This window comes from Phacochoerus africanus, chromosome 1 (assembly GCF_016906955.1).
Source record: "Phacochoerus africanus isolate WHEZ1 chromosome 1, ROS_Pafr_v1, whole genome shotgun sequence".
NCBI lineage: Eukaryota > Metazoa > Chordata > Mammalia > Artiodactyla > Suidae > Phacochoerus > Phacochoerus africanus.
This window is the reverse complement of record NC_062544.1, coordinates 116,774,630-116,789,631: the sequence shown is the minus strand read 5'-3', so window position 1 is coordinate 116,789,631 and position 15,002 is coordinate 116,774,630. Positions and strand designations below refer to the sequence as shown.

The 15,002-nt window shown below is 42.2% G+C and overlaps 2 protein-coding genes across 4 annotated transcripts in view; one reads left to right on the top strand and one right to left on the bottom strand.

The window, feature by feature from the left end:
- CACNA2D3 (calcium voltage-gated channel auxiliary subunit alpha2delta 3) overlaps positions 1 to 15,002 on the bottom strand; it is a 795,368-nt gene that overhangs the window by 510,690 nt on the left and 269,676 nt on the right. The gene's annotated exons all lie outside the window — the stretch shown is intronic.
- LOC125125712 (midkine-like) lies at positions 9,217 to 9,667 on the top strand. Its single transcript, XM_047777107.1, has one exon. It carries the CDS (start codon positions 9,217 to 9,219, stop codon positions 9,628 to 9,630), a length of 414 nt encoding a protein of 137 aa, XP_047633063.1. The 3' UTR covers positions 9,631 to 9,667.

Here is a 15,002-nt window from a genome sequence, read left to right as displayed (position 1 = left end):
AGATTGAACCTTGAAAAGTTGTCATTTTTCATAAGTTAAAAACCCTTGAACATCAGCAATTTCATATAGTTCATCCTAAAATGAGGAATGGATTCTGTTCAATTTCACCGAGTCCATCCATATTAACAAAAGCTAATGTTTACTGAGAATTGTACCATAGATTTAATTCTAACCCTATAAATACTTTAGTGAACTTTTTTTTTTTTTGGAAAAAAAAAACCCTATAAAAGCTGTAATACTGGAAAACAGATCAGTGGTTATTAACAAGGCGAAAGATCAGGATGAGGAGAAGGACCTCATTAGAGAACTGCTAGGAGGGAAGGAAATATTCTCCACAATGATTATGGTGGTCATTTTACACGACTGAATGCATGTGTCAAAACTCATCACATTGTGCACTTAAAATTGGTGGATTTTATTGTATGTAATTTATACTTCAAACTTGATCATCCAAAAAATTAAATTAAAAAAAAGACACCTTAAGAAGTCATGTTTTCCTGATAAAGAAACTAAACCTACCCTATAGAACTATTTGGCCAAGAATTCAGTGGAGGGTGTGCAGTAAGGTTGACAGATTAGTAGCAAAGTTAGAGCTGAAGGTCCCTTAGCAACCTACTAGCTTGACCCCTTCGCATACTGAAATGGACATCTACCTGTGTTAGCCTGGCAGGTTCTCCGCTCACTTTTGGTAATGACAGACAGATATCCAAAACCTCAGACCACATGGCTTAAGTAAGCACCACTGACAGCATCAGTGTATCAAATTGAGATCTCAGGCAAAAAGCCCCAGCAAGATCCATCTCCCCAAAATGTGGGGCAGGTACTTTAAGGCCAAAAACTTTCATGCAAGGGAGGACTCATCCTCCCCTTCCCAGTGTCTGTGCTGGGAGCTATTTGCTTCCCCTTAATAAAGACTTTCGCTTGTTTGCAAAAAATTTTTAAATTAAAAAAATAAAACTTTGGGGCAAGTATTATGACAAGAGATGTCATCTCCTCTGAGATATAAGCAGTTGGGGACCCAGTGGAGAGACAAATTCAGCATAATTTACATAACAGTGAAGACAACATAGAGGAATCGAGAACTGAGAGGGATCAAGAGAGCCCAGGTCCTGATGACACTGCTTGCATCCCTGGATGAGGCTATGACTGAAATCCGAAGTAGCCGCGACTATTATTAACAAGGCTCTCATCAGCTAGGAGAGCCAAATAGGCTCATTTTGCTTAGGCCAGTTTGATCTGTGCTATCATTTGCAATCAAAGAGGCTGTTTGTACAAATGTGGAACTGAAAACGGAAGTACAATGGGTTGTACTACGTCTCCCCCAAAGATATACTGAAGTTCTCACCCTGTGAAAATGGCTTTATTTGGAAACAGGGTCTTTGCAGATGTAATAAGATGAGATCGTGCTGGATTAGGGTTGGCCCTAAATCCTGACTTATGAAAAGAGAAGACACAGAGACATGGGCCAACACAGAAGGAAAATGGCCATGAAAAGACAGGCTGAAAATGGAATAATGCAGCTGCAAGCCAAGGAATGCCAATGATTGCTGGCAACCACCAGTAGCTAGAAAAGGCAAGGAAGCACCATTCCTTAGATCCTTCAAGGGAGGCCTGCCAACATCTTTGATATCTGACTTCTAGCCCCAGAACCATGAGGCAGGTTTCTATTGCTTTAAGCAAATAGTTTGCAGTACTTTGTTATGGCAGCATTAGGACACTAACATAGATTGTGGTATAGGTACAGGAAAAAGGAGTACAGCTGTCACAAATACCTAAAACTGGGGCCAAGAGGGTGGAACCTCAAGCCATAGAAAATTATTCTCTGGCTGTGAAACCTACAGAACTTGCTGTGTTGGGCTGCAAACTTGCTTGGGACTCATGACTCTTTTTCTCCTTTGAATTTCTGCCACTGGGAATAAAGATATCTTATCCTATACCTGCCCCATTGTTATTGTTGGAAGCTGATAATTTGTTGCATAGGTCCCCAGATGGAGGGGAATTTTGCCCCGGGATGCAACATATCTAGAATCTCACCCATACTTGATTTAGATGGTTTAGAAGATGAGATTTGGAAACTTTTGAGCTGATTCTATTTAGGTTGAGGTTTTTTGACTCAGAGTGATGCTGAATAGGTTAAGATTGGGGGTTTTTGAGATGGAGTTGAATACATCTGCACATGAAAACCATAAACTTTACGAATTTAAAACGGGGAGTAAAGGCAGACTTTCATGAGGTAAAGTGTGTCCCCTTGAAAGAAATGTTGAAGTCCTAAACCCAGGCACCTGATAATGTGACTTTCATCCACTAGGACCATGAGGTAATACTTTCTTGTTGTTTTAAAGCCAGTCTGTGGTACTTTGTTACAGCAGTCATGGGAAATTAATATAGATAAAGACTCATCCAGCTCCCCAGAGCCAACCAATGGCAAAACTGGGAACTATGAACCTGATTTATAGATTGATTTAGCTAACAAAGGGAGAAAAAAACAAAAATTACTTAAGTAAATAATTTAATAACTATTTCTTCCAAAAACAAGTGGTTGTTCCAATTATTGCATTTATTGATAGAAGGTTCAAGATAGAGGACAAATAGTAGAGTTTGTGAGTGTATATTTATTTAGATACACAGTGACATAAAATTGGCACTGAAGTTATTACTTTCCTTTAATAGAAAGAAATGTAAATTTGAAAGAAAACTCAAAATGCAAAATTACACTGTATTCATTAAATGGAGTAAATTTGACCTGTCTTATATATTCAGCTACACAGAGACAAATTCCTATATTTAGCCAATTCCTTAATATTAGCCAACAAGAGCAATTCTTTTTCTTTTATACTGTTTATATCAAATGAAGCCAGAGCTTTCTCTCCTGTGTTTTACATGATCCACTCCATGAAAAGTATTCACTGAATGTGATTAATAACAGAACACGTATTGATTCTCAGATCCAGCTCCTTGTTCCAGGTTATTCCAATGTAACATGCAGAATTTAAGGGTTCAAAAATACAATTAAACTATGACATTCAAAAGTAGTTTTCTTTTTCTTGTTTTTCACTGAAGTGCTGAGTGATAATGACACTCTAAAATAAATGAATACGAGAGTATCTTATATAGTTCCAAAGAACATATTATTAAATTCATTTTGAGTCAAACTGATACATGAAGAGACGCAAAATAACTAAAGATGAATCTCTGCAAAGATGAGGTATGGCTCCTCTGACAAACACACAAGGACACAGATCGCTTGCAGTTGGAAAACTAAGCCCCAAACTGATGAAATAACAGAAGTGAAGCACCTGATACAAAGAGGTGAAGAACATGAAAACTCATTAGTTCATTGGCACCTTCCTATAAGGGACATTGGGAGGAGGGGCCTTTCAGCAACCAAGGCCCTACCTCCTGTTTTACCATCCAGAGAGGTGGAACCAGACCTCTCTTACTTGTAGTTGAGGACCTGGTAGAAACATAAGTTTTCTGACAATAAAAATAACACATGAGAAGAAAAAAACAGAAATATAGGAAAAAAGCTCAGATCTTGATGACATTGTTTGAATCTCTGGATGGAATGAGGTCTAGACTATGGGTCTTCAGGCGATGGCTCTTCCTGTTCCCAGTGAGAGGCTCCCAATCCAAGGACTAGTATTCAGTGATCAGCTCAGACTGGGCATGTGACTTAGGCTAAATTTGCAGGGCCAGTCCTTGGGCAATGAGCCTCAGTTTTGTGATCCCTTCCAGGGAAGTAGTTTCTTCTTTCCACTTGGCTTTAGGCCTGGAAGTGAGGTTGGTTGTTACCTCTGCCTGCTTGAGAATAACTGTCCTAGGAATGTGGGACTGACTCATGAACACAGAGAAGCAGGATTCAGGTGTTCTTATAACAGCACCAGAGTCCCTGTATTCCACTTCGCTTGAAGTCAGATCACTTCTTTGAACTTTTTGGTAATGTCTTTGTTGCTGTGCTACTTTGGGTTGAGTTTTCCATCATAACCAAAACAGATATAAACAATAAACAACATCTTTTCTATTGTTAAATTCAATGTGAGTTGGTTCTTTCTAGAACCTTCTCCCAGAGGTATTACTGAAGGATCTGAATCCATTACCAAGGACTCCAGTGATCCATTCTGGCATGACCAGAAATGTCATCAAAATAGCTCAAAGGTTGGTTCATAAGAATTTGTGTTATTATAAGAACAACTAATCTTCATAGCTTTCTTCCACCATTGCCAAAGTACCATTTGCAAAAGATTAGAGAAGTTGGACTCTCTGGCCTATATGTGCCCTAAGGAATAACTATGACTTAATAAGGACAAAGAAATGTCTTGCCCAGATGTCAGTGGGAGCAACAGATGTGCTCTCCTGTCATTGCTCAAGGTCAAGAAGAATCTAAACAAACAGAATATAAACAAACAAAAGCTCTATATGGCTCGCCAGCCACAAAGGCCCCAACACACCACACGAGACGGAGAGCCTTCAGTTCTGTGGTCTGGCATATGAGCCCTGTGTGTTCTACATTTGACTGACGTGAAAACAAAACATTGGAAATAGTTCATTTTCTGGAAATTCTTCTTTTTTTTTTTTTTTTGTCTTTTTGTCATTTCTTGGGCCACTCCCACGGCACATGGAGTTTCCCAGGCTAGGGGTCTAATTGGAGCTGCAGCCGAAGGCCTCGGTGGGATCCGAGCCGCATCTGCAACCTACACCACAGCTCACGGCAACGCCGGATCCTTAACCCACTGAGCAAGGCCAGGGACCGAACCCGCAACCTCATGCATGGTTCCTAGTCGGATTCGTCAACCACTGCGCCATGACGGGAACTCCTGGAAATTCTTCTTACAGCCACTTGAGGTTCTTAGATTTGAACTACTCAAAACCTCTCCTGAAATAGCCTCTGAAGCTACTGATGTGCTCCTCAGACAAGCTGCTTTTCCAAGCTTTCTCTTTTATTTTCTTATCATACTTTCCCAATTTTAGTCATCTTGGCAAAGAATGCATTATTAATACTTTCACCCAGAATAATACAATTTCTTAGATTTTTTTTTGTCCCCTTCAGATAGATAATTTTTAAGAAAAACAAAAACCTGCAGCTGCCATTCATGTGGTGGTTTTAATCTATTTTGAATTGGAACAGATTAGCACAAAGAAAAGTTGTGTAACACTGATCAAAGGAAAATGAGCTCAGAACGTCTGGTTCACAACACTGAAAAACAAGGACAGTCTTGTCGTCTGAAAAAAAGTGCCTATTGTGTAATTAAGCGAGATGTCAGCACTTAGCTTGAAAAACATTCCTCCTGGGATGCCCTCCTCCCAGATCCCACCTTGAAGAATCTGGAATGGAGAAGAAGTCTCATCTGTGGATCAGACAGTTCAGAGTCACCCCATTCCAGGGGAGTGGAAGGTGCAGAGAACTCATAGGGGGCTGCAGATGGAATGCCAGGGCAGGCATGTCAGACCCCACACACTGCAGGCACCCCATCTCTGCAGGAGGAATGAAAAATCATCAGCAGCCTGGCTTCTGGGATGGCTTGGACACCACTGTCATCATGCTTCCTTAAATATCATTATTTAGAAAACCCATCATTAGGACTACACCACAAGCTTTGATCAAAAAAGAAGCAGTAATCTTTTCTTTTTTTTTTCCTTTTTTTTTTTTAGCACCGCACCTGCAGCATATGGAAGTTCCCAGGCCAGGGGTTCAATAGGAGGTATAGCGGAGGCCTACGCCACAGCCATGGCTACACTGGATCCAAGTCACGTCTGTGACTTACACCACATCTTGCAGCAATGCCAGATCCTTAATCCACTGAATGAGGCCAGGGATTGAACCTGCATTCTCACAGTGAAAACATTAGGTCCTTAACTCACTGAGCCACAACAGGTACTCCAAAAAGAAGCAGTACTGGTTTTTTTTTTCTTTTTTTTTTTACCATTTTCTTTTCTTTCTGTCCCATAGGCATGTTCATATTTCACATTAATGCTTTGCCACTGAAGATTACTTTCATTAATGCTAATCCAATGGGCAAAAACATCAGCGTCATTTTTAAGGTACAGTAGCCCTCTTGAAACATCAAATTGATTCCACAGGTAGAACTATTGATTAATTATTCACAAAAAGAAATTATTATAGCACTTTTCCTCTAGCAACAACACAGAAAATTCAGTGTAAAATTCAAGCTATGTTCCAATAAATGAAATGATACAATCACTTTTGAGCAGTATAGAAAGCAGAATTGTGGTAAGTCACTAGGGGGAGAGTCTTCTTTTGCCGTAGATACTAAATTAGAATCAAAATTAGCTGAAAAGTGGAGTTCCCTAGTAGCTCAGCAGGTTAAGGACCTGGTGTTGTCACTGCTGCAGTATGGATAGAAGCAGGACTTCTTTTTTTTTTTTTTTTTGTCTTTTTGCTATTTCTTAGGCCGATCCTGCGGCATATGGAGAGTCCCAGGCTAGGGGTCTAATTGGAGCCGTAGCCACCAGCCTACGCCAGAACCACAGCAATGCAGGATCCGAGCCGAGTCTGCAACCTACACCACAGCTCACGGCAACGCCGGATCGTTAACCCACTGAGCAAGGGCAGGGACCGAACCCGCAACCTCATGGTTCCTAGTCGGATTCGTTAACCACTGCGCCATGACGGGAACTCCAGAAGCAGGACTTCTTAAAGACAGGAAAAAAGATATTTTCAAACATAAAAATGACAAAAGGTGAACATCCATTAATTCCAAATGGTAATCTTGGTGTTTGTTATATTACTCATTGTCCTTTTATGAAAGTTTTTCAAGACAAAGCAATAGCACAGGGTAGAAGGGGCCTGACTCGTGGACCCCTCGTCTCTTCCCTCACCCTCACCACCTGTGGGGCCTCCTAAAGCAGCTCCCTTTTGAGGCCTCTCTGTTCCATGTGTGCACAGTCTTTCTTCTCTCTATGCTCTATGGATTTGTCCCCCATGAAAGTTCCTGACCAAATTTGCCAAAGTTTGGCAACTGAGACCCTGAACAGGTAAGGGATCTGATTCTTAGCATGTGTGAATGTCAAAGGAAGACAGACAGCAGATCAGTCAGGAGACACAGAGGGTGTCAAACTTGAAACATCTTGTAAAACTGCAGATTAACAAACCAAGACAGGAAAATGTCTCCCGTCCATGACTATAAGTAGATGAAACCCAGCATTGAGACAATTATACAATAAACACAGGTGGTCCAAACATGCTCCCAAGCTTCTTATTAAGAGAGCTGCTTCTATCAAACTCCTTCACCCACTCATTCAGTCCAGTCAGAGAAAGCATGCCAAAGATCACATACACACTGGGGCACCTTCAAAAACAGGCACTGGAAATGCAACAAAAAAGAGGTGGTTCCTGTCTTCAGGGAGCTCTGCAACAGGGATGATAAGTCTTGTAAACACCCCTCCCCGCAGAAGAGAGTGGCTGGGGTAACCATACAGCACAGCACTATCAGGCCCCAACATCTCTCTTCCCATTTTAGTTGTATCATTTTTTTTTTCTGACTAAGGAAGTAAGATCTTTGTCACTAAAAACTTAAACATTACAGAAATGGGACATGAAAATTTTAAGTGCCGGGAATTCCCATTGTGGCCCATCAGGTTAAGGACCTGACGTTGTCATGGTGAGGATGCAGGTTTGATCCCTGGCCTCACTCAGTGGGTTAAGGATCTGGCATTGCCACAAGCTGCAGTGTAGGTCACAGATGTGTCTTGGATACAGTGTTGCCATGACTGTGGTATAGACCGCAACTATAGCCCTGATTTGACCCCTAGGCTGGGAACTTCCATATGTGGCAGGTGTGGCCATAAAAATTTGTAAGTGCTCCAACACTTCCCACCTCCTTTCCTCTAGGAGATAATTACTGACAATAACAATGTGGTTTCTCTACTTACTGTCTCCCCATTCATACACTAATGTGTGTGTGTATCCTTACACACACACAAATATAGATAGCTATAGCTGTATCTGTATCTATATCTAGACATAGAACCATTCTATGCATACACATCTATAAGGTACATTCTATGCTTGATCTTTTGCAAGTTGTTCTCCTCTATGAATTACTATGGCTCAGTCCTGGTTCATTAAGAGTAAAGACGTCAAGAATTCTTGAGACCCAAGGGTAAGATCAGTCTGCAGTCAAGTTTTGTTTGGCCCAAGTAGTGAGGTCTGCACAACATTTTATGCACAACATTTTAAATTTCAATTTGCTGCCAATATTTTTTAATGGGATGGTTCATGTCAAAATACAGATTTTCAGGTCTGACAACAGTGTACCTACCTTTGCATGTGACAGCTGCAGCTAGAGATGAGCAGTGGTAGCCCACTGGTATGGGTTGTGTTTGTCCTAGCTCCTTCTCCTCCATCATATCCCTGACCTGAGCCTCAGAATCACTACAATTTATCATGACATCTGGCCTACTGGACTCCTATCTGCTGCCTGCCTGGTGGGCTTTCTAGAGTTTTGCAGCTCTGCCAAGTTTAGTTCTGACTCATGCATGGCCAACAGGAACTCACTCTGCTCAGGGCATAAGGGTAGAGATGAAGAGAGGATGATTTCATGGAGGAATTTGAGCTTAGGTAGATTCTTCCCCAAGAAAGGGAATACCTATCTCTAAGGCAATAATAAAAGGAATTCGGTCATTTCTAACAAGGAAATCCTAAAAGCAGTACTGAGCAATACATAAGTCAGATTCTGAATAAGGACCTTATGCGTGTGTTATTCAGAAATATACAGCTCTGTGAGCTTCAAAATTCAGGCCAACCATTAGCTTAAAAGCAACAAAAGCAAGAACTGTATGCTGCTGGCTGCTCTGAGTGGCCCCTCGGGAGGAGGTTCAGCCCCTTAGGCCCTAACTCATGCTACTTGACCTCCTTGATTTGTCTGTCATCTTAGGATAGCTGGTCATGGACAGAGTCAGACATAAAAGTGCAAGAAAAAAATGGGTTAGTTTATAAAAAGGCCCACTGCACTGGCCAGGGTTCTCTGGTCACCAGTAAAATATAGTCACTTTGGAAATTTAAACCAAGACGGAATGTTCAGAAAGCACAAGGGGACCTCAAAGAATCAACAAGAAAACTAGAGAGAACAAGACATGAGAAAGAAGGAACAAGGGCCACCATGGAGTTCCAAATGGCAAGAATTATTCAATATGACAAGAAAATGCCAGAGATGGGCCGGCGTGGGAAGGAGCGAAACAGCACCGGCTGCAAGCCACATGCAGCGCCTAGGCTTCCTCCTTCTAGCCAGCCTTGATCCAGTAGCCAACAAGAAAGACAAAGTGAAGAGGGGCAGCCTGGGGAGCGAGTGTGTTGAGTGGACCTGGGGGCCCTGCACCCCCAGCAGCAAGAACTGCGGCATGGGTTTCCTCGAGGGCACCTGCAGGGCCCAGATGCAGCACATCCTGTGCCAAGTGCCCCATAACTGGAAGAAGGAGTTTGGAGCCGACTGCAAGTACAAGTTTGAGAGCTGGGAGGCATGTGATGGGGGCACAGGCACCAAAGCCCACCAAGGTACCCTGAAGAAGGCTTGGTACAATGCTCAGTGTCAGCAGACCATCCATGTGACCAAGCCCCACACCCCCAAGGCCAAAGCCAAGGCCAAAACCAAGAAAGGGAAGGGAGAAGATTAGCAGCCAGGCCTGGATGCCAAGGAGCCCCTGGCTTTACTCCAGGGGCCTGACCCATGCCCTCCCTCCACAGACCCAAAATATAACCCACCAGTGCCTTTTGCCTACTCATTAGCTTTATCAATCATGCCCTGCTTCCTTCCTTTCACTCTCCCATACCCCTGCCCCCAGGTGCCCAAAATCAGGAGGGACAAGAAAGTCTGGGCAGCTTGAGCCTCCTCCCCCAAAGGGATTTGACTCCCCTGCGCCCCCTTTTCTACTTCCTCCCAATGACACCATTACTAAGAAATGGAAAACAATAACAAAAAAACTATCATTTTTTCCTCAATAAAAGCTTTTCTTTTAATATTAAAAAAAGAAAGAAAGAAAGAAAATGCCAAAGAGTGTCTGGGACATTCTGCTCAATTTGAAGTCCTAGGGGAGTCTAAAAGGCCAGGTTTGTGTCAGGGGCCTCCCTTTGCTAGGGTGATTGGGTGCTAAGGGGGAAAGCTGGGCACCTTGGTTAATACATTCAAACAAGGACACTCATCGAACAAGAACTCCAAAGAAGGTGGGAATTCATTATGAGGGAGAAATAATATATCATACTCAGCGTCTTTGTGACACTCAGTGTGGCAGGTCTCCACTCCTTCCTCGCCTTGCTGGAATAAATTGGTGATTTCAAGTTCATTGCCACCTTTGTGTTGAACAACACAATGAGGACTTCCAGAAGTAAAGAGAAAGAGAGTACGTAAAAATCAAATCTTCAGTTTGTTCTCCACAATAACAACCAAAAAGCAGCAGCATGTTTTGTCACAGAACTCTGTAAAGCAAAGATGACCTTGTAGCCACTGTGATCTGTGACTCAAGATCAAAGGAAGAAACAGCAAAAGTTGTATTCCTTCCCCATCTCTTCTATCTGCCTGTGTTTTTTGACGTTTTTTGTTTATTTATTTGTTTGTTTTGGTTTGGTTTTTTTGCTCTTTAGGGCTGCACCCATAGCATGTGGAAGTTCCCAGGCTAGGGGTCAAATCAAAGCTGCAGCTGCCGACCTACACCACAGCCACAGTGATGCAGGACCCGAGCCTCATCTGTTATTGACACTACACACAGCTCATGGCAACACTGCATCCTTAACCCACTGAGTGAGGCCAGGGATGGAACTGCATCCTCATGGATACTAGTCAGGTTCATAACCTGCTGAGCCACAGCAGGAACTTCCTACTTGCCTGTGTTAAAGACAGTATGTGGCAAGAGACAAACATGCAGGCTAAACACAATGCTACTGACCCGGTAAGGAAAGAACGCTATATATGAAGAGCGGAGCCCAATGCCTGGAGGTCTGTGCAAGGTCTGTCTGCTCCTCCCAGCAAAGCATGCCAGGTGAGGGGAAGAAAGCATTCCCAATGCTGCTTCATTTTCCCTCCCCATTCCTAATTGCTCCTAGCAAAGAAGCCTCAAAGAATTAGAGGCCATAAATAGGAATTCCCTATATAGCAATCCAGTATGAGGAAAAAGAGCCTTCTAGTCATGAGTTTTGCAACAAATTAACCACAACCTAAGACACTGCCTAAAGGGAACTGTGCCTCATTATCATACCCACTTGCCTGCCTCCCCACCACACCAACATACATATACTTAGAAGGCAAAACTAAGCAAGCCAGGGAAAAGGCAGATGGCTGGTGGTATAGAAGAATTCCTAGTCTAGCCTCAATTCCCCAGAGCCTAGTTCTGGCATTAAAAGCTGCCCTTTATCCACCTGATTCCATGTAGTTTCTTTCACCAACAAAACAAGAGGAGTTTATTCAAGGTGCTTTTCTTCATCAGCAGTTCCCCTTTGCTTTCTTCCCCCTGGAGTTTTATTCAGCACTTCTGTGTGCCAGGATTTTTTTTTTTTTTTATTTCTCTGCCATGGCATGCAGTGGCTAATGTGGGATCTCAGTGTCCAGACGAGGGATTGAACCCAGGCCACAGTGATGAAAGCACTGAATCCTAACCACTAGACCTTCAGGGAACTCCCTGTCAGGACATATATTTTACATCTTTAGACGTCCCATGTAGTGCTTCCCTATAGGCAGGTATTAACCATTTCTACAGAAAAGGCAGACTCACAGAGAAATGGATGATGCTCAAGTTTCCAGGCAGTTGGCAAATAGAAGGGTGGTTTCGCATCCACCAAAACCCCAAGCTCTTTCCCTGCTGTCTCTGACCTTCATCTCAATAGCAACTCATGAAGTGTTGGCCCCAAATAAGATGGGAACGCTGTTTCTCAGAGGACCTGGCCCAGTGCTAAACATATACAGTAGGCTCTTGCCCTATTCATATAAATCAAATGGACACAGAGATGGCTGACTGGATTAATGAAGGATGGATTAATTCATGGATGAATAAATGCTGATTTAGGGAGCAACTGAATTAGGCTATTTCAACCAACGGGCATGATTCTTCACACTCTTCAGGTAATGCTTTGGCACTGCTATGTGAATGTTAGTCCACACAGTGCATTCAACTGCAAGGAACAAAAAAGCCACCCAACAACAGCTTAAAGAAGTAAGAGCAGTTAGTTTGCAGCTAGCTATTCAAGAACATTCTCTGAGGTATCAGCTTCTCCCAACTTGCTAGCCTTCCATCTTTAACCTATGGCTTTCATTTTCATGGTAGCAGAATGGCTGTTCCATCTCCAGACATAGCAACTGTGTTCCAAATAGGAAGAAGGCAAATGAAGAAAAGCTTCCTCTTTATGTTTTTAAGTGATGGGGGAAAAAAAAAAAAACAAAACCCTAGGAATGTCAGCCAATATCCCATTGGCCAGAACTAGGTCACATGGGCATTCGTAGATGAAAGACTGTCTGAGAGATCAAGGAGAAGAGGGCAAGGGAGGAGGTTGAAACAGGCTGTGTGAGTTATTTTATAGAGTCTACCATAATGGGTTTATAGCATAAGCCATGATCAATAATTTCAGCAGATTCTAGAAAAAAGAATGGTTCTCTGTGATTTTCTTTGTTCAAGAGCCAGTATAAAATCATGCATAATTAGAGACTTGAAAGTAAAAGTTTTTGTGTCCCACCATGCCAACCAAATATATCATCCTCATAATTTATTCATCCCATGAGCCCTTGTTGGGTCAAGGATAATTTTTTTCCATGAATGATATCTGGCATATAAAAGTCCACTTAGAAATGTTGCTAAGTCAGACTAGATCACATTTATCTAATAATGAAAAAGAAGGGTATGTCCTAAATGCTAAAAGCCATAGATTCAAAAGAAATAGGGGACACCATTCCTACCATTAAGGAGTTTACAATCTAGCAAGGCCTCAGAAATGCACATCAGTCAGGGCCAGGGCCCATATCCCTAGCAAAGCAGAGAAACCAGGTCTGCAACAAGGCTGAAAAGAAAGCAACCAATGTCAGTAGGTGGGAAAGAGTGTGTCTTGTTTGCTAAGAACTCTTCCCTTCCCCACCTCAACCCTTCAGGTGGCCTGGTTATTCTGCTGCCCTTGGGTTCCACCTCTCTATCCTAATTTACAAACAAACAAACTCCTTTGTGCAGGAGAGCTTGAGCATTTCCTTTCATTTGCAAGCATCATAACCCCAATGGAGACAAAGACATTTCAAACTTAGACACCGATAGGCTGGACAAAGGTGGCTCCAGGCTGCTGGCTGTGATGTCCAGACGATGGGAAGTGGGTACCTCCAACTGCCGTAAGATCAATATGATGGGAAATACTGAGAACAGTGATGAGGCTGCTTTATAGTTACTGATCTTGGGACAATGGCAAGGTTTCTCACCCATGCCAGGTAGAAATATGGATCCTATCAGCCAATATGACCAACCCATACCTGGTCCAAGACTGGGTATTGGTATCACCATGTATCTTGTGCAAAGTTATAGGGCAGGCACAAGATGTATTCTTGCTCCTTCATTTCAATATTCAATTCTTAACAGAAGCTACCAGAAAACTAAAACAGGAGCTCATGGAAGCTCCAAGCCCTTTCCCTACATCTCACTCGTGCATATCTTCCATCTGGCTGCTCCTGAGTTATATATCCTTTTTATAATAAGCCAGTGATTCATTTACATCTCTTTTTCCCAGCTTTAAAACTCCTCAATGAGAAGCTCAAGATAATGAGCACAGAAAGAAGCAGTTCTCAATGGGAGGAGGCCTCACCTGGCACAAGGATTTAGTCATCAATTAGACATAAACCCTGGTTGGAGACTAACCTGGGCTTTAGATACAGGTCCAGTCTCCAAGGCTCTGGAGCAAAGAAGGTGCTGCCTGAGGGCCCAGTGCGATGTGTGCCTCAGAGTCAAGGACCACCCCCTCAGGCAACTGCACCCACTGAGAAGCTCTGGATGGGATGCCTGTCCTTCAGGTGACTCCCTGACCTCGAGGAGCCCCTGATAGGATGCCCACTCCCCATGCAACTCGGTGACCAGGGAAGCCACCACAGGACATCTGCTCCTGGCACAAACCGAAAAGTGGATGGCAGAGTGGAGGGACCTTCAGCTCACCTCCTCTCACGAGAACACCAGAAAATGAAAACAAAATGTATATTTTACCAAAGTAAAAATGGCAGATTAATCTTTTTGATGTTATATAAAGCTTAGATCAAGTACATCATTTGTAAAGATGATCACCAATCTACTGGTGCCTCTCTTAATGACTGTTAAATTACCCCTTTAATGGATAATTAATGCATTTAATGTCTCTCACCATTATGATAACTTTTATGCAAATTTAGAATGATAATAGCTGACAAACACAATGCTCCCTTTATCATAATTTAGCCATCAAAATGCCCTTGCTACAAAAGACAGGTCACCTCAAATGCTTTTAATAATAATTTAGTCTTTCTTTTAAACAAAGAAATACGCATTAATTATACACTGATTTCTCAAAGAGTTTTTCCATCTCCCAGGGAGCTGCTCTGAAAATCAGGAACAAGAGGTCATCCTGATTTCCCAAAGCAACATTTTTTAGGAAGGTTTTCACAACTGAAAATTGTTTGTAAAAGTCTTCATGTCCCTTATTTGGAGACTGATAAAGATAAATCACCCATCCTAAGGCATATCATAAAACACAAAGTACTAACTAAAATCCCCTACATGTCAGCAAACAAATTATTTTTCTACCGTATTTTGGAAGCAACTCACAAGATAGTTAAGGTGAAAAAAAAAAAAAAGATTCACTTAGAAACCAACAGATTTTCCATATTGAAAGAGCATTGGTAGCAATAAAGGAGTGACCCTTTCCTACTACCCTTCCCAAGGAGTTAACAAAGCCTTTCTTGTCCTCAGAGAAATTTTAGCCATTGAATCATCACTAATTTATCATAATTCTATTTGCCTATAATATTCTCCTTAATACAACCCTACAGAACTCATATATCCAC